The sequence below is a fragment of the Populus euphratica genome, unplaced genomic scaffold (genome assembly GCF_000495115.2).
Source record: "Populus euphratica unplaced genomic scaffold, PopEup_1.0 scaffold121.1, whole genome shotgun sequence".
Lineage (NCBI taxonomy): Eukaryota > Viridiplantae > Streptophyta > Magnoliopsida > Malpighiales > Salicaceae > Populus > Populus euphratica.
This window is the reverse complement of record NW_011499968.1, coordinates 347,297-367,622: the sequence shown is the minus strand read 5'-3', so window position 1 is coordinate 367,622 and position 20,326 is coordinate 347,297. Positions and strand designations below refer to the sequence as shown.

General features: G+C 32.7%; 1 protein-coding gene, 2 long non-coding RNA genes and 1 other non-coding gene across 4 annotated transcripts; 1 reads left to right on the top strand and 3 right to left on the bottom strand.

Annotated features, from left to right (window-relative positions):
• Window positions 1-881: 881 nt before the first annotated feature.
• On the top strand, window positions 882-2,898 carry LOC105139096 (uncharacterized). The gene is made up of 2 exons (XR_844920.1): window positions 882-959; window positions 1,055-2,898. It is a non-coding gene; the product is annotated as an uncharacterized LOC105139096 (long non-coding RNA).
• Window positions 1,375-4,595, bottom strand: LOC105139097 (uncharacterized). Its single transcript, XR_844921.1, has 2 exons — window positions 2,584-4,595; window positions 1,375-1,690 (listed from the first exon to the last, which is right to left on the bottom strand). It is a non-coding gene; the product is annotated as an uncharacterized LOC105139097 (long non-coding RNA).
• On the bottom strand, window positions 4,553-4,632 carry TRNAL-UAG (transfer RNA leucine (anticodon UAG)). The gene has a single exon. It is a non-coding gene; the product is annotated as a tRNA-Leu (tRNA).
• Window positions 4,633-5,244: 612 nt separating this feature from the next.
• On the bottom strand, window positions 5,245-6,303 carry LOC105139094 (homeobox-leucine zipper protein ATHB-12-like). Its single transcript, XM_011045416.1, has 2 exons — window positions 5,796-6,303; window positions 5,245-5,712 (listed from the first exon to the last, which is right to left on the bottom strand). The coding sequence occupies exons 1-2, from the start codon at window positions 6,231-6,233 to the stop codon at window positions 5,377-5,379; spliced, it is 774 nt and encodes a 257-aa protein (XP_011043718.1). The 5' UTR covers window positions 6,234-6,303; the 3' UTR covers window positions 5,245-5,376.
• Between the last annotated feature and the right edge of the window lie 14,023 nt (window positions 6,304-20,326).

Genomic DNA, 20,326 nt, shown 5'->3' with positions numbered 1-20,326 from the left:
CCTGATGTTATTACCACCACTGATGTATATGCATCAAGCCCTGATAAACTCCCCTTGGGTAAGGTTTCTTTTTATCATCGTTTTTTAATTTAATTTTTTTGACACGTGATTGACTATGCATGTTTGGTTATAGTTAATTAAGCTTGAACATCTTAAATCAAAAAAGTCAAAAGTGAGGCATACAAAACAGAGCTAAACATGTTTAGTTGAAGAAGGGGTAAGATAGATACCAGATAAAAAATTATTTTGAAGTGAATTTATTCCCTTTCAAAACAAAACACGATTACGGGAGCATGAACATGTCTGCTCTGTCTCAACTTTTTCTCCCGAGTCAATAACCAGACACCATCTTAAGATATGTTTATGGTTTGGCGGTTTGAATCTCCAATGACCCATGTATATGAAATCACCAAACAACCAATTACATGCCACATAGCTGGACATTAGATTAGATTATGCTGGAGTATTAGTCTAATTAGGATGTTTTAGTCTTAACACTAAACTGCTAGTGCTTATCTGTTATACTTCTAGTTGATCTTCTAATGTCTCCCATTACGCTATCATGCATGTTTCAACCATTAATTAATTAGTTGCAACTTCACCATGAACGAAGTCAACATGATTTACATTACATGATTAAGTTATATGCTTTAAAATCTAACTTGTGTAATGAATATTTAGATGATTTTAAGGGCGGGGTGCCCAACGAGTGGTTTTTCTTTTCAAATAGAAGCAAGGATGATAACATTATTGCACTAGATGGTGGCTACTACGCAATCGATCCTGAAGGTGCTGGCCCGATCACATGGGAGGGAAAAGTTGTTGGTTATGTAAAGACTCTGAATTTCTATCATGGAAGCTCACCTAATGGAGCTGAAACTGAATGGATGGTAGAGGAGTTCAGAATCAATCCCGAGTTTGTTCCAAGTAACAACACCGACCGTAGCACTCAAGAAAAGGTAGTATAATTCACATGAATCTACACAGTATTTCAATGCTGTGTTTCGGGAAGTACACTTCGATTCGTCTAATGATGCTTTACATTAATGTTCAGATAGAAAACCTTGTTGCATGCAAAATTTCTCGAGTGCAACCTGAACCTGAATGGTAGGAGCAAGTCAATTAAGAAGTGGAAAGAAAGAAGCACAAGAGAGGAAAAATTGAAATCCCAGCAAGCTTGTTAAAGGAATAAGCCTGCCAATGCTCTATTATTAGTTTAGGAACAATCTTTTATATTCTTTTTCTACATTCCAAGTTTATATTTATATTAATTTTTAAGTTACAATAAGGAACTAAATGAGTAACAAATTCTTTTGGAACAAATTTTATGTGGGTAGACACTAAATTGTTCACTTACAATTGGTGAATCTAGAATTTGATAGAATGACAGCGACAATGACCTCTCATACACTTTGTCTTTTTGAGTTGCTTCAACTCTAACATTATCCATGGAAAGGACTGCGTTATACTTACAATAAGCTATGTGCTTAAATAAAGAGAAGTTCATAACAAATAGTTTAAGTTGGGTGATAGCTAGCTAGCTGGTAAAGTCACTCGCTGCAAAATCCTGCTTACAGGAGGGATTTAGAAAGGGGAGGGCTAACGAACCTCCTAATAAACAAAAAACTAATAAACGGCAAGGTGCATAAATTCTAAACTTTCATACTCAGTGAACTGTGCTCTGCCGGTTCTGCAGATTTTTTTAAAAAAGATTAGGGAAGTGGAGAAGAAATGCATCTGCACTCCAGAATTCTGTAACCATGAATATATGATCTTTATGCATGAATAGAATGTGTTGTGTATGCTTATGTTTTAAATCTTACAAACAAATGAATGCTAAATTCTTATTAGGTGGTCAATCATCTAAAGCAAGCAAGGTTGAAGAATCTTGGCATTTGTTTACTCCAGGACCTGATTTTAATAAACTGCTATCCGTTTCATGTTTCAGGAACTGTTCCTGTATAGTTTTTACAAGGATCATGAATTCATAATTCTCTACTTTGAGAGCCTGAACTCATCCTAGTATTCCCTAGGAGTATCAGTTAGCAGGAAATGGTAATTAAGAAAGAAAACATATCAAGAAATGCCTCTTCTTGTTCCCCGAAAGATAATAATGCTGCCTCCAATGACAGATGGAGAATGGGTTGGATAAGAGGCTTTAACTGTTAAAGTTGTCAAATTCATGTGAACAAATCCTAGGGAAACTGAGAGGCAAATTTTCTTTTGAAGTGCTCAATGATATGAAGACAGCAAGCCTGCAAGCAAACTTACCTAGCCAATCCAGAGAAGAAAATTGAGACTACTGGTCTTAATGTTCAATATATGTACTTTTCTGAAAGGATATGCTTGGATTATGTTTTGTGTTGATTACGGCCTGAAATCCCAAGCCTGAACCCTAGAACATGGATCTTTTCCAGAAGCTAGGCAGAGCCAAAGGTGTATAGACCTGTTCTGTTGTTTGAGCCAGCTGTCCATTTGGATTGAGCTTTTTCTTTTTCTTTTTAGTTTTTTTACACATTATTTGATATAGAACTTACAAGGAAAAATAAAAACAACAATTTTGAGGTCGAATACAACACATACCTTGTCTGGAAAATGTTTTGGATCAAGTTCTTAGGAGACTTGCTTGCTGCGTATTTTAGCTGAAGCAACTCATCAGAACTCAGGCGCCAACAAACGGCAGCCAAGTTTTTCTCTGCTTGCTTTACTGTCTTAACTCCAGGAATTGGAATAGCACCTTTGCAGATGCACCAGTTTATTGCAACCTGCTAACACAAAGCCTTACAAAAGGCAGCTATTGTTGCTTTGGAATGGATGGCATTAGAGAAAGGAACTCAACTAGCAAACATATGAAGCGGTAACTGATCAATTGTTTCTTTATTATATTGATACCTCGTTTTCTCCAAATTAATCCTGTTACAGATTCATAAATCTACTCACAAATTCTCCAATCCCCCGGAATCATAAATTTTCATTAGGCATAGACAAGAAGCAATTACTAAAACGGATTACTCCTTTTTTGTGCAATTGCTCTCAAGAAGTTCAATAAAGGCTCCAATCTAGGAAGAATTTGCCTAAATAGAAGTCATGAACGAAAAGCCATTAGTAAAATATTTGTCGTTTCATGTCTGCTTTCCTATGAATTCATGAACGAAAAGCCATTAGTAAAAAATTTGTTACAGTCAAAACAAAGATTCTTTCCCCATCTCTGACCATGAAAAGCAGGATTCAAATCTCATCACAGGATAAAGAATCTCTATTCTAACTTCATTTATCTTATTTTCACAACAAATAGTTATATAGGACTTGTCAATATCACTATTCAAATTATGAAAAGTCTAGAGATCAAGTGGATATGGAGTCATTCATAAGTTGATCAACAGGGCAACAAAACAATAGATATTTGTTGAGTATGGCTTGAATTTTAGGCTCAAGGATGTCAGGCATTTTTCTCCAGGAAGCCAAATTGGAAGTGCTTGGGAGAAGGGTTGAGAGTTCTCCAAACTTTTACTGTTCCGATATGGTAAAAATCTATCCTCTTTGCTCTCTTGTAGACGTAAGCATAGCCGAACCACGAAGATTTACAAAGTGTAAGTGTATACGCGTGATTGTTTCTATGATTATTCTCTTTATCAGATAGTGTGATCCTAACAATGAAGATTGAAATCAACTGCAGATACGTCAATCTTCATAGATCATTCTTGCATTCAATACTCATCATGGGACCAAGAAGAATAGAATTTTCTCATATATTAAGCAAAAAGGCTCAAAATTATAGCAATTGAATAGAATCCTGAATGATTTAGTGAACAAATGGAACCAAGAAAACATACCGACCAGGAAATTCTTGTAAGAACTTGCCAAGTAGCTTTTCACTTTGGCCATTTCACCTGCCAGTTCCACAAGAATCAGCAGCATATCAAAACGATTGATACCATATCAACAGCCAAGTTAAAAGTGTGTTGAAGATAAGCGTCCATTGATTCTTGGTACCCCCATAAAAGCTTGTTGCACCAGGCCCATGTTCCAAACCCCATTGGAGACACAGTGAGTGGGTCCACCTTCACCTTCTTCCAGGGCCAGAGTGGAGGGAATTTGAGTGGCTTGAAAGGGAAAGATGGAAGGGAAGTTTGGTTTGAAGAGTTAAAACAGCCGAAATAGGCTGTTGGTAACTTGCTATTGAACTTGAGAATGCCATGTTGCTCTCTTTACGCTGCGTTCTTGCAGAGTCTACTGGCAAGAAGGGAAGTGGAACGGTTGAAAGAGCTTTGCTCGGTGGTTGTTAAGCCTTTTCATTGGACATTTGACAGTTGGTAAGTAAAAAATAAAACGGTATGCGTACATTATTTTTAAATTGAATGGGAAATTATTGGACACAATATATGAGTGCTCTTACAAAAGAAGTTAATCTGCATTGACGAGTAAGTTAACCCAAGAATATCCTTCATCGTAGAGGAATGCAAGGGTGGACCTAAACGAAGAAAAAATAGTACAGGGACCATATTAAACATAGCAGGAGCTAAAAATATGTAAGGAAAAGCAAAACAAATATTGACAGCTGTGGGATTTGAACCCACGCCCTTTCGGACCAGAGCCTAAATCTGGCGCCTTAGACCACTCGGCCAAACTGTCTTTTATTGCAGAACTGTTCTAATTATAACTAGAATAATATTTAAAAATATTGAGTTCATCATATATATTTTTAGACCACTCGGCCAAACTGTCTTTTATTCTGGAATTGTTCTACTTTTAAATGGAATAATATTTAAAACTATTGAGTTGATGGATATGACCACCCCTTGAATTCCCATACCATTTGTTAAAATCATAGTTGTCATATTCAGCCAGGTCTGAACTAAAAGATGTTAGATTTTTTTTTAATTTATTAATGTTGATTTTATTAAATTTAAATCAGGTTTGATAAATTAATTAGATTATAATTAAATTTTTCGTGTCAATTGAATTTGTCAGGTTTTTTTTTTTTTCAAGCCCAAGATCACTAGTAGTTTCTCATATTAACCCGCTAGATAATACCAGATTGAATAATTATGATTAAACCAAACAATATAATCTACCATCCACAGGTTTTACTAGCAATCAATGTGTTGACAAATAGTAAAATGTCTAGATTACATATTTAGCATCATGCTTCATATTGCCTCTCGAGTTCCTAAACTTGTATTTCAAAGTTGTGTATGAAGAAGCTACGCTACTTTAATTGAATGGTACAAATCATTGCAAGAGTTGAAACAAATGGATTCGTGCTTGATTGACATTAATGTGCAATATGGCAACTTGTGCTGCGGCTAAGAAACTATTCACCAAACAGATATCCAATAATTTTAATTGTCTTGAAATTACTTAAATATATTTTTATCAACTCCTGAAACTAAAACAATACGAATTGTTCCATGATAGATCAAACGGGGCCCCTGAATCAGTGCTGTAGCATTTCTCATAGACTGATGCTAATGTCCCATCACTGTATTCTGGTGAACCCGTATAGAGAAATCCTTGTCCTTGATCATCAGAATGTCCATTTCCCATGCTCATATCATCACACACGATGGCCATTATACTACTGTTGTCTAGTCCTTGCTGCGTTTCAACCTCACAGTTGGTGATTCCATCATGAAGAACTGCATCAATGCCTCTGTCACATCTTTCCAGCCCCTTACAAGGGTTGCCAAGCTGATTACTTACCGTCTGCAACTGTTGAAGGAAAAGAAAGAGGTGAAATGGTGATTGAGAATATGAAAAAAAAAAAATTCTGAAGTAAAGAAAATGGTCTGTACCTGTACAAGTAAGGACTCTTTTTCATTCTTCAAGGACTCATAACTTGAGGCTAAGTTGTCATAACTAGCTTTCAAGGTCTTGTACTTCTGCTCCATCTGCTTTGTCTTCCACCTAGCTCTTCTGTTCTGAAACCATATAGCAACCTGACGAGGCTGCAGCCCGAGTTCTCTTGCTAGTTGCATCTTCTTTCTTGGCTCCAGCTTTGTCTCTGACTCAAACATCGACTCTAGTGACCTAACCTGTTCATCACTAAACCTCCTAGTATTCATCTTGCTGCCCTTCTTCTTCTTCTTCTTCTTCCTCCTTGAAATTTGTTCTAGCTGCTGCTGATGATCATCATCATCAACACAGGCAAAACTTTCAGCTGCTTCTGCATGATCTCTTGCTACTGCCTGGTCAAAATCCTCAACTCCCTCTATCAGTATTTGATAGCTCATGTTGCAATAGGTTAGAATCTGTCCATGAGGAGATTATATGGCTTGTATGCATAAGAAGAAAGTATATAGTGTTGTCGTGTGCAGGATATCTAACCAATGAGGTTAGATACCGTATGCCTTTCACCCTCTTCTGCCTTACGGATATGCATGCACATCGTTTTCTGTTTCTTTCCCTCCTATTGCAGGTTTTGGATACATGCCTTTTTTTCTTTTTTCTTTGTAGTTAGCAGGAATAGAAATGGAAAGTGTTGTAGGGCTGCCACTTGTTCAGACAGACATTTGTTGTTTACTTGATGACTTCTTAATCAAAAAGAGGAAACCTATTCTTTGTAGTGTACATTAATTACCTTAATTGCTAGTTCATTGCATCCTTCCTTCTTCAATTGGCCACTGTCTTCAATTTGCTTTCACTTTTATATATAATATATCTCTTTAGAGATGGAATAGCACAATATCTTGATTCTTGAAAATATTGTATCAAATTTTTTAATAATACTGTTAAGCAAAATATCTTGAATTGGATCACAATTTTGAATATTAGTAATAAAAAAATGTGTAATGGATGGCCGAATGTTTCAAATATTCATTTCAAAAGAAAAAAGGGGATAAGAAATTAATTCATTTAAAAAGTTATGTTGACCCGCGTCCTGATGAACCTATGATAAAACCTCATATTAGTTATTTAATTTTTTTTAAAATGACATCATTTTAATGTTATTTAAAAAAAATTATCAAATTTGAATTGATCCTCTCTAATTGAGACTCGACTCTTATCTCTACCAAGATATTAAGCAATGACATGATCTTGTGCTTGGAAAAACAAATAAAATTATACATTCAAACCATTTTAAATATTATTTTCAATATTTTAACTTTTAATTTAAGTTTGTGGTCTCAATATTTTAACTTCTAGTTGAGTTTAAACCATAAAATTATATTGTTTGAGTCGCATGTGAACCACACTCTCTTTTTTTTTATTTATTTACGTGGGGTGTCCAGGCCAGCTGGCGCACACCACGACTAATCCCCACGGCCCACTGAACACCCTGCAAACCCAGTAGGCATGTAAGGCACCGCGGAGGTGACAGGCGTGCACGCCAGGGCTCGAACCCAGGTGCAGTGGAAGGAGACAAGCCCCTTCCACTGCAAACCACACTCTTAAACTCGTGAGATTTATATATTCCAACCACAAATTCAACAAAAGCACGTGTAACTTGCTTTTGCTAAATATCGATAACAGTTGCATAATTTACACCAATACTCCATGAGATAGTTGAATTTTTTTATTGTTCAAAATAACTTTGTCATTGCTTCACTTATCTCCTCTCTCATATATCTTCTTACCCTGTTTTTAATGTGGCTTTCTCTCCATTGATTTTTCCTTTCAGCCTTTTCACCTTCTAAACTTTCTTTTTCTTACCAATTCCCTTTTTAATTGTTAGGTCTTATATTTATTTATTTATTATAAACAAATCATTCAAACATCCAAAATATTACTAATTTCTAGCCCAAATCCCCTTTATAAACTCAAAATCATATACTAGATTTGCCTCCCTCTTTTATTCTTTTTGGGTTTCCATACTTCATAACCCAAAAATTATTCACAGCATGCTATATAATTGACTCCATTTGCAAGGTAATCTTTTTTTTTTCTAATTGTACATTTCAAAAACTTCATGTAATTAAAATTTACAATAGTATCCTAAATCATTCCCTTTTTCTTCTTCTTTTCTAAATTTATGTGTTTTGTTTTGTTTTAGAAACCATAGATCTAATTAACATTGAAGCACATGTTCATGCTTGTGTATCACGAGCAAATCAAATAATATTTATTGCTATAAAAGATATGCCACCACACAATGTAATGATAGCATGTAGCTTTTGTATGCAATTTATATTTGTTCGGATAGGATGGGAAGGTAACGCATATAACACAAGAATTTTTCTTGAAGCCATTAATAATCCTAATATCAAATTTTCAAAGCCATCAACAAGTACTTAAGTTTTAATAATGTAAATGGTAATAAATTTATTAAAATTATCTTGTGTTGTATGATAGGGAATAACTTATAAAAAAACATTATTAATGCAGGAAGTGTTACATTGTTGACTCTAGTTATTCGAATGAGTATTGATTTCTAGTCCTCTATAGAGATACAAGATATCATCTTTGAAAATTTCATCATAAAGGGCATCCACAAAGTTGAAAGGAGTTACTCAATCGGGTTCATTCTTCAATATAATATGTAATAAAGTGAACTTTTAGGATTTGAAAAAAAAAGATGAAGAAAGTTTAAGACACAAGTTTAAATTAATGTACGTCAAAGGCTCTACATAATAATATAAAAAGAAAGTTTAAATAGGATGTGGTATTTATTGAGTTTGACTATCATCTAGATAGTGTTTCTCATGAAATTTTCAATGATGTGGTTCCATGTTCACAAATATATGGAAGGAACAAGCATTCATGGATGCATAGTATTCATGATGGGATTACTTCAAGTTTGATAAGATAATAATTGAAGGTATTATAACACCAGTTAGTCCTTTTATATATATTCAATGTTTAATGTTTTATGTAGAATAATTTTATGTCTTACTTGGTCGGGTTTTTTTATTAAAAAAAACTTACCTTATTAATATATTATTAAATATCATTTTTTTATTAGCATCCAAGTTTCTATTATTCTTTTTTATAAAAGTTTTATCTTGGTTACAAATATTTTAATTAGTTAGCTGCAATATCCTTCTAAGATATTTATGATCAAATGTACATTAGTAATTAGAATTAAGGTTGAGACATACCAAGGAAGATAAAAAAAAAAAAAAAAAAAAAAAGGAAATAGAAACATACCAAGGAAGATAAAAAAAAAAAAAAGGAAATAGTTTTCCACATTCAATTATTGAATATGAATTTCCTATAAGCAAAGATTCAAACATATTTTTTAGGTTTTAGTTTCTAGTTACAATTAATATAATTTGGTGACCGCAAGATATCATTTTAGGATAATTTTTATTTCTTGAATATAGGTGATTAAAAGGTGCTAGTGACACAAAAATAGCTAGATACATTCTTTCTTTATGATTCATATATATATGCATGTGCGTGTGTGTGTGTGGAACTTATACTACTAATTATAATTTATTTATTAATCATGGGATATTTCTTGCTTTTTAGGGTAAATAACCTTCATATTTAGGTCTTGTTTGGAAGTAAAATCTTTTTATTGCAATACATCGACCTTTTAAATTGAGATAATATATGCATAGTAAGAGGTTTAAACCAGATTATCTAGCATTATCATCAATGGTTGCTTATAATAAAATGTTTCCTCGAGATGTTATTTTTTTAACCTCTAAAAAGTTCTCAAAGGAAGTTTGCCTACAAGTTAATTATTGTTGTATGTGATCCCGCACCATATGATAGTGGGATCACTATATTAATTTTCATGAGCTACCTCTTTTAATTTAAATGTAGTTGTACTGTAGATGAAGTAGCAATTTTTATCAAAGAGAGAAGAGAAAAATGGGAGAAAGAGAGGAATTGGTTGTCTTTATTCTTTGATTCCTAACTCGTTCACCGTTATATCGGACTGAGATTTTGACAGCAACTTCTAAACACGTTACTCTTTATTCTGAATGGTTGGATCGAAGATTGGTGGTATGAAAGCTGGGCGTTTTGACAGAAAATGGGGCTGTCAGTGTTGTGAGCTTTTCTCAAACATTTCTCTCTTTAATCTTGTTATATTCCAAGAATAGGTTGTTCTTGATGATATGTATGTTGTAGCCCTTAGTTAAATCTAAGAAATAATGGTTGTGACCCTATTATTTGTTGATAGTGAAAGTTTTTAAGTAGACTACGGTCCTATGGTTTTTTCCATATCGGGTTTTGCACGTAAAAATCCTGGTGTTGATTTATCTATTTTTTGCTTTATATTTATTGATTGTTTGATCTTAATTTTGATTGCATAAAGAGGAAAAAGAATTGGAACTTGTGAATTATAAATTGATCCGGGTAAATTGGTGTCAGGTTATTTATTCCTACTCTTTGTCTTCATTCTTCGATTCCCAGCTCGTTCACTGTTGGATCGGGCTAAGATTTTGACAAAAGCTTCTAAATATGTTACTAATCATTCTGAAAGGTTGGATTGAAGATTGATGGTGTGAAAGCTGATTGGTTTGATAGAAAATAGGGCTGTCAATGTTGTGAGCTTTTCTCAAATATTTTTCTTTTTAATCTTGTTGTATTCCAAGAATAGGTTGTTCTTGATGATATATATGTTGTAGACCTTAGTTAAATATAAGAAAGAATAATTGTAAACCCATTATTTATTGATAGTGGAGGTTTTTAAATGAACTACGGTCTCGTGATTTTTCCTGCATCAGGTTTTGCACGTAAAAATCTTGGTGTTGATTTGTGTGATTATTGTTTTATATTTGTTGAGTGTTTAATCTTAATTTTAATTGCACAAAGAGGAAAAAGAATTGGAACTTGTGAATTATGAATTGATCCGGCCAGATTTGTGTTCAGTTATTTATTCATAGTTTTCCTAACAAAGTGTTATGAGAGCACTAGTTGTGTAGATTGAATTTCTTGTGTAGTTTAAATGGAAAAGAAAGATTCAGGCATGATAAAACTCACTTCCTCTAATTATTTTCTATGGAAAACAATGATGGAGGATCACTTATATTGCAATGATTTGGCTTTACCACTTGAGTGTAAAGGAAAAAAGCCTGATGAGATGGATGGGGTAAATGAAATGGGCTTAATAAAAAAAGTGACTGCTTATGTTAGAAAATGGGTATCTTCTAAGTCCATTAATCATATTTCTTAAGAATATGACTGCTATACAGTTTGAAAGATGTTGGAAGAAACCTTTTTCAAAGAGAGTGCACAAAACAAGGTTTTTGTAATTAGAAACCTTGTGAATTTGAAGTATAGAGATGGTGAAGATGCTTTAGTGCATATAAATGAATTCCAAGGTTCTTGAATCAGCTATCATTGATAAATCTTGTGTTAGCCGATAAGATACAAGCACTAATCTTATTAAGTTCATTTTCGGATAGTTGAGAGACTCTGAATCTTGTGTTAGCCGATAAGATACAAGCACTAATCTTATTAAGTTCATTTTCGGATAGTTGAGAGACTCTGATAGTGTCACTTAGCAATTCTACTCCGAATGGGAAGATCACTTTGAAAACAGTGAAGGATAGTATCCTCAATGAAGAGAACATGAGGAAAAGGATAAGCACTTTCGAATCTTATATACTTGTTACAGAAAGCTGAAGGAGAAGTTAAAGGAGGTTCTCTCATGGTAAGTGAGATAGAGAATCCAACAATAGAAAAGACAAATGGAAGCCGAGAGGAAAATCTCAATCAAGGAAGGGAATTAAGTGTTATTATTGTGATAAGTTTAAACATATTCAAAAAGACTGTTGAAAGTATAAAAGAGATAAAAAGGGTAAAGATAAAAACAAGAATGAAGAGAATGGTACAACTGCAGTTTTATTTAATGGTGATGTTGCCATTGTTTGTGGTGATAGTTGTGTGAATCTTGCATGTCAAAATACCACCTGGTTGTAGATTCAGCAGCTTCTTACCAGGTTACACCTTAACATGATTTTTACACATCCTACACTACTGGTGACTTTGGTCAAATTAGGATAGGAAATCAAGGGATGGCTAGTGTTGAGGGCATTGGAGATATTTGGTTGGAAACCAATACTGGGTACAAGTTATTACTCAAAGATGTTAAGCATGTACCTGATATGCGCCTACACTTGATCTCTACAAGTACTCTTGATGAAGAAGGCTATCACAATTACTTTGAAGGTGGTAAATGGAAGCTCTCCAGAAATTCCTTAATTATTGCTAAATGGAAGAAGATGGGTCTTTACATGTCATAAGCCAAGGTGATCAAAAGGGAGGAGAATGCAATTAAAGATTGCTCTACTAATTTATGACATAACGGCTTAAACATTTAAGTGAGAAAAGCCTTGGCATCCTTGCCAGAAGAACTACTTTCCATTAAAAGATATGAACTTGAACACATGTACTTATTGTTTAGTTGGTAAACAACACAGAGTTGCGTTTCAAAGATACTTTCACATAGAAGATCATATGTTATTGATTTAGTTCATACTGATGTTTGCTCTATGATTGATAAGTCTCTTAGGGGTGCATTGTACTTTGTTAGTTTCATTAATGATCACTTCAGGAAAATTTAAGTCACTTGTTTGAAATCCAAAGATCAGGTGCTTAATGTCTTTAAGGATTTTCATGCTAGAGTTGAAAGAGAAATTGGTAGAAGACTGAAATGTATTTGAGCTGACAATAGTGGTGAATACAAGGGTCCTTTTGAGAAGTACTGCAGGGAAAATGGTATCAAGTTGGAGAAGACAGTTCCTAACACACCAAAACATAATAGAGTGACTGAGAGAATGAACAAAACCATTGTTGAAAGAATTAAAAAGTTGTCTAAGTCCTTTTGGGGTGAGGCAATGAAGATTGCAGTTGCCATGATTAACCTTTCTCCATCAGTTCTTTTTTATTTTGATGTTCTAGATAAAGTTTGGAAAGAAAAGGATGTCTCTTATCTACACTTGAGAGTGTTTAGATGTAGAGCATTCATATATTTTCCTAGGGATGAAACATCTAAGATTGACAGCAAAACAAAGTAGTGTATTTTTTTAAGCTCTGAAGATGATGATTTTGGCTATAAATTGTGGGATCCAAAGGAGAAGGAAATTATTAGAAGCAGAAATGTTATCTTCTTTGAAGATCAAACCATTGAAGACTTTGAACAGAAGGAGAAAACGGAGTTTACTACTTTTATTCTATCTAATTCAAATCCAAGACCTACTCTGCAGTTACCTTTGATGCCTGCTAATCATGGGAGAGATTTGCAAAATGATGATAATGATGGTTTTTTTATTGAACCATTAGTTGGTGATCTTGAATCAGCTAATGATGATATTGACGTTATTCTTGAACAGTGAACAGGTTATGCAGGAAGCTCCAGATGAGCCACAATTAAGAAGGTCAACTAGACCTCGCCAACCTTCTACCATATATTCTCCTCATGAGTATGTGCTGGTTACTGATGGGGGAGAGCCAGAATACTTTGATGAAGCTATCCCACATGAGAAAAAAAAAAGTAAGTGGTTGAAAGCAATGCAAGAAGAGATGAAATCCTTGCATGAAAACCATACTTTTGAGTTAATAAAGCTTCCTAAAGGTAAAAGAGCACTCAAGAATAAATGGGTGTTCAAGTTGAAAATTGATGAACATTGCTCGCAGCCAAGGTACAAGGCAAGATTGGTTGTGAAACGTTTCGGTCAGAAAAAAAAGTATTGATTTTAAAGAATTTTTTTAACCAGTGGTCAAGATGTCTTCAATCTGAGTTGTGCTTGGCTTAGCTGCTAGTTTGAATTTTGAAGTTGAACAACTTGATGTGAAAACTATTTTTCTCCATGGTGATTTATATAAGGAGATCTACATGAAGCAACCTGAAGGGTTTGAAGCAAAAGGTCAAGTGTAGTTAGTTTGCAAGTTGAAAATGAGTCTATATGGGTTAAAGCAAGCTTCAAGATAATGGTACAAGAAATTTAATTCTTTCATGGTGAATCATGGTTATGACAAGATCACTTATGATCATTGTGTATTCATGAAAAGGTTTTCAGATGGAAACTTTATTATTATCTTATTGTATGTAGATGATATGTTAATTCTTGGCCATAATGCTAAGGAGATTCAGATTTTGAAGGAAGAGTTAAGCAAGTCTTTTGCAATGAAAGACTTAGGACCCGCAAAACAGATTCTTGGCATGAAGATCACACGTGACAGGAAGAAGGGAAAACTTTGGCTATGAGAGATATGTTCAAAAGGTACTTGAGAGATTCAACATGAAAACTTCATACCTGTTTGTTCTCTACTCGTAGGCCACTTTAAACTAAGTTCTAAGCAGTGTCCTTCAAGTGATAAAGAAAAAAAAGAGATGAAAAAGGTTCTTTATGCATCTGCGGTTAGTAGCTTGATGTATGTCATGGTTTGCACAAGGTCAGATATAACTTATGCAGTTGGTGTGATTAGTCGGTTCCTCTCCAATCCTGGTAAAGAACATTGGTTAGCAGTGAAATGGATACTTAGGTATCTCAAAGGTACTTCTAGTTTCAGCTTATGTTTTGATAATAATAAACCTGTATTGGATGGATACACAGATGTAGATATGGCTAGTGATGTTGATTCTAGAAAGTCTACATCAGGATACTTAATGAAGTTTGCAAAGGGAGCAGTCTCATGGCAATCAAGGTTGCAAAAATATGTTGCATTATCCACTACAGAAGCTGAATATATTGCTCTTACTGAAGGGAGCAAAAAGTTATTATGGATGAAGAAATTCTTACATGAACTTGGCTTAGTTTAAGAAAACTTTGTATTACACTGTGACAGTCAAAGTGCAATCCATCTCAGTAAGCATCCTACTTTTCACTCTTGATCCAAGCATATTGAGGTTAGATATTAATGGATTCGAGATGCTATGGAGATAAAATCATTTGTTATTGAGAAGATTCATACTGATAACAACGTATTAGACATGATGACCAAACCTCTACCGAGAGAGAAGTTTGAATTTTGCAAAAGGAAAGCAGGCTTGGTAAAGCCTCCTAAATTGAATCTTACATGTTGATCACAAATATGGCAAATTCCTCACATAGTGCGTGAGGGGGAGATTTGTTGTATGGAGTCCTGCACCATATGATGATCGGACCACCATATTAATTGTCATGAGCTACCTCTTTTAATTTAAATGTAATTGTACTATAGATGCAGTAACAATTTTTACCAAAGACAGAAGAGAAAAATAGGAGAAAAAAAGGAATTGGTTGTCTTCATTCTTCGATCCCCAGCTCGTTCATCGTTGGATTAGACTGAGATTTTGACAGCAGCTTCTAAACACGTTACTCTTCATTTTGAACGATTGGATCAAAGATTGGTGATGTGGAAGCTAGTTATTTTTACAAAAAAAAAAATAAGGTTGTCAGTGTTGTGAGCTTTTCTCAAACATTTCTCTCTTTAATCTTATTGTATTCCAAGAATAAGTTGTTCTTCATGATATGCATGTTATAACCCTTAGTTGAATATAAGAAAGAACTGTTGTGAACTCTTTATTTGTTAATAGTGGAGGTTTTTAAATGGACTACAGTCCCATGATTTTTCCAGCATCGAGTTTTCCACGTAAAAATTTCTTTCCCGCATCGAGTTTTCCACATAAAAATTTCGGTGTTGATTTGTGTGATTGTTGTTTTATATTTATTGATTGTTTAATCATGATTTTGATAACATAAAAAAATTTAAAATTTATAAATTATAAATTAATCTAGCTAAATTAATATCTAATTATTTATCCATAATTTTACCAACAATTATTACCAAGTTTCACATTAATAGCCAATCATACCAAATTTAGAGAGGCATCTCGTTTTCCACCCGGGGGGGTTTCCGCGTTAGGAGATGATGTATGCAATACTATGCATAGCTCTAGTGTGTGTTTGTCTATATATGTGCCCTACCGCGTTTCAAAACTGCGGTAGGCCACTAAAAGCATGGTATTTTATCCACGCAACTGATTCATGATATGTCAGTCTCTGTGATTTACTTGGACAGCATTTGCTCCATGAGCCATAGGATGCCATCTCCGTGTTGTAGTTGGTGAAGTGTCATGCATAGGCAGGCAGGAGTCATGCTTCTCAGGATGCCTTTCGGATTTGACCAATCTTGCAAGCCAAGATGGATCCTTACTATTGTCAGTTTTGTAGGGTTTGCACCTTCCCCTCAGATGATCTCACTTCTTCAAAATGGAAACTAATTAAGAAGCCACTGCATTTTTTTTCCCACAACAGGTTCACTTTCACTTGCCAAAGTTTACAATTTGTGGATTTCTATGCATTCCATGATCATGTGTCCTTCTACCCAGCAGTTTGACTTGTTATCAAAACTTGCATCATAATATTTAAACCCGATTCAAGATTTGGGTTATTGAATTTTGATTAAATTACTAGATTATTTGGAATTAATTTTAATTTTTTGATTGAGTTTCATGTACTTTTATGTTTTTAATTTTGTTTTTTAACCGACTTAGTTTTAATCTTAAATCAACCAAATTCTGAGTTTTAAAACTATATTTAAAATTCTATGTAAATAATAATAATAATAATAATAGATTTGAAAGTGTTTGGTTAATCAATAAATATCATAATTTTATATTATATTGGTTCAGCTATAATTTTTCTTATAAAATCTTAGTTATATATATATATAAAAAAATTTAAACCCGATTCAAGATTTGGGTTATTGGATTTTGATTAAATTACTAGATTATTTGAAATTAATTTTAATTTTTTGATTGAGTCTCATGTACTTTTATTTTTTTAATTTTATTTTTTAACCACTTAGTTTTAATTTTGATCAACCAAATTCTGAGTTTTAAAAATATATTTAAAATCCTATGTAAAAAATAACAATAGATTTAAAAGTGTTTGGTTACTCAATAAATACCATAATTTTATATTATATTGGTTCAGCTATAATTTTTCTTATAAAATCTTAGTTATATATATAAAAAACCAATAATTTATAATTTTTTAAATATATTTTTTTAAACCACAAAACAAAATTATTTACTATTCTTTTTTTTATTTTTCCTAGTAATGATGAGGATAGCAACCCTAAAAAGAGAAAAAAGCTAACACACTCATGTCTTCTAGGATTATAAGCATTTCCTACTTCTAACATAAATGCATAATTAGTCAACCAATCTGTACATTTATCCTTATGATTAAACTTGAAATCTTATCCAAATAAAGATTCCATGTCGAAATCCTTTCAAAACCAACTAGGATATGAAGATTTAAAGAGTGGGAAGGACGAACACATGAAATCCCCAAAAACTTCTTTTCACAGTACACCGCTATTGAAATAGTGAAAAGTAAAACTTACTATTGTCAAAAATATTATTATCAGTGCCAATTACTATTGTCAAAAATATTATTATCAGTGTTGGTCACAACACCTTAATTAACTATATATTTCTAGTTGTTTGCATCATTTACAGCACGAACAAGAATATTTCATACAGAATTATGATGGCATCAAAGACCAAAAAGGCTAGCCAGCTGCATCAGAATTAAGCATGGCCACTGTTTTAGGTGCTGGGATAAAAACTTGACTGTCCAAGTCTAGGAAACTTGAATAAGCTCCCTTATCTTCGAAGACTACGTGTGAAGTGAAGAATCATCAATTCTACATCAAACTCTGTCTCTGAAAACGACAGTCTTTTTGTCTTTGAACGGCCATGATTACTCGTATGTTTCCATTTACACAAAGTGTACTTTGCTAGACCACTCATCAAAAGCAAAACTCTTTCTTCTTTATTACTGTCAAAGAATCCAAACTTGCGTTTGGCTAGGGTTTTTATTTGGGATGAGAAAGAACACGTATATTGCTAGCTCTAAATGTGCTTTATTTGCAAGGAAGAAGATGCGTGCACTTAATCTTAATGTGAGTTCGGGTGGAAGAGGGATTCAGGGTAGGTTTAGTAATGTGATGTGCGTGATTGGAAACCAGGTTAGTTTTCTCTATACCATAGATTTGAAAGTACACACTTAATCAACATATATCATAGTTTTGCATGAATTTCATTAATTTGATTTGTTTTTTTAATAATGGTTATGGAAAACCTATAATTTATAGTTTTTTTAAATATATATTTTTAATTATAATCACAAAAGTTATCAACAATGATAGATACAAATTTAATGTGTTCTTGCCAACTTCATGAGGTAGTTTTGATAATCACAAAAGTTATCACAATGATAGATAAACACAATAATTTATAGTTTTGCATGAATTTGATTAATTTAATGTGTTTTTTATAGGATAAAAGCAATTTAACATTGTTGATAATTGAACAAAATCTTAACTTTAGGAAAATAAATAGCATCTAACTATAATATAGCTTTAATAAATTAATAACCCCGATTAAATAATATTTTTATTCAATCCCGATTTAAATTTAAAGTTTAAATAATATATTAATTAATAAATTAATTTTCATAATTTCAAGAGTTTTAATTTATAGAGATTTAAGGGTAAAAGAATATTTTTGATTAATTCACAAATATAAATTTCAAGTGCCTAGCTATACATAACAAAAAAAAATTACTAAAAATTCTAAGACTGCTTCTAATCGCATGCATATATATATGATGTTTGTTTAATGAAAGTTTCAATGTAGCTACACTAGTTTTACTGAGTTTACTATGCATAATCAATCCAGTTAAATAAAATAAACTATTTGATTATAAATTATTGTGTCTTATTAGAACTAATATTGTTCAATTATTAGGAAATCAATTATTGTGTTTTTTAAATCAAAAGTATTTTAACAACATAATTTAAATTAATATTTTCTTAAGAAAATAAAATAAGTTAATTAAAAACGCCAATTCTTTCAATCATGAAAAGGAATTGATTTTTTAACTAATATAAGTGAAAAAAGAAGAAGCAAGAATTAAAATACTATATAATGTTTTTCAGGAAATGGGAATATTTATATAATTTAATGTGTTTTTTGAATTGACACATAAAAGTTTTAAACAAGTTAAAAAAATTAACAAGGAATAATATATTAAATAGGTGTTTTTAACTAAATAGAAATATTATATAATTTTCCATGTGTGTATGTACTATTGTTATCTCTAATATTAAGAATGTTTTAGATTTTTTTTCATCATCAAATCAAAATAAGCAGTCTTTCATCTAGAAAATCATATTACTTCTCTCTTTTTCTTTTTCTTTAACCATTTTACTCTTTCATAATTCAAGTAATGAAGAATTAACATCCTTACTAAATACTTATTTCATGACTTTAAAACAAAACAAATGAAAGAAAAAGGAGCCCATCCTTACTAAATACTTATTTCATGACTTAAAAAAAAATGAAAGAAAAAGGAGCTAAACAAGCTTATAGTTGCAAAAAAAATCAGCTCATAAATATTTAATTATAATTGATTTTATAATCCCATTTCCATTGCAAGCAATACTTTGTTAATATGAAAATTATAAGTGATCATAGTATTATGTAACAATGAGTGTTAATGATTTAAAATTTTCATTTTCATAAGCCTTGTGATTGAAAAAAAAATCAAATATTTATACGTGCATTAATGTTTTTATGTTTTTATTTTTTGTCCCCTTTTCCTTTTGGTTTGAACCACATATTCTTTTTGTATTAAGGTGAATTTGCACGATTTTCAAATATAATTAAATGAAGAATATTTATAATTTATATAATATTCCATAGGGGTAGAATAAAAATATTTATTAAGGTAAAAAAATTAAATAAGAAAAGAATACTAAAAATTCCAGAAACTGGTGGATGGGCTGGGCCAAAATCTATCTGGAGATCAAAGTTATAAAATACAGGCTGCCATCTGAAGCTATCATCGAGGCGGCCCAAATATGCTATTGGGATTAGAAATTTTGAAAGGGTGAGTTTCATGTGGTCAAGCCTCGAGAGCTTCCACTTTGCCTTTCGTCAAACTTGAACAAAGCAAGTCCCAAGCCCCAGATTATAGCATGGAAAGAGAAATTTGGTACTGAGTTACTTCATTTCTTTCTCCTGTCGTCATCTTTTTGGATTCAAAATAAACTCTGCAGAAAAGGGTTCCTGTTGTAAGACCTGTCGCTGCTTGGAATCTGAATCATGGTACAAAACATGACTTCACAGGCAGACTTGAACATTCTTATACTTTTATTTTTAATGTACCCTTTGTATTTCCTTAAAGAATACATGTGTGTTTGATCAGTCATGATGGCCGAATCCAAGGGTAGAAGTTGAGGGGAAACTGTTGGCAAATATATTCTTATTGTGTTGTTGTAATTATTCACGAGGCACAGACAAAAGAGAGAAATGACCACGACTCATGGACGGCCAGACCCCATATTCTCTTCCTTCTCTCTCATTTGGGGCCCCTTTTTCTTTCCAATAAAACTAAATGATTATCCTTATCATCATCATGTTTGTTGTTTT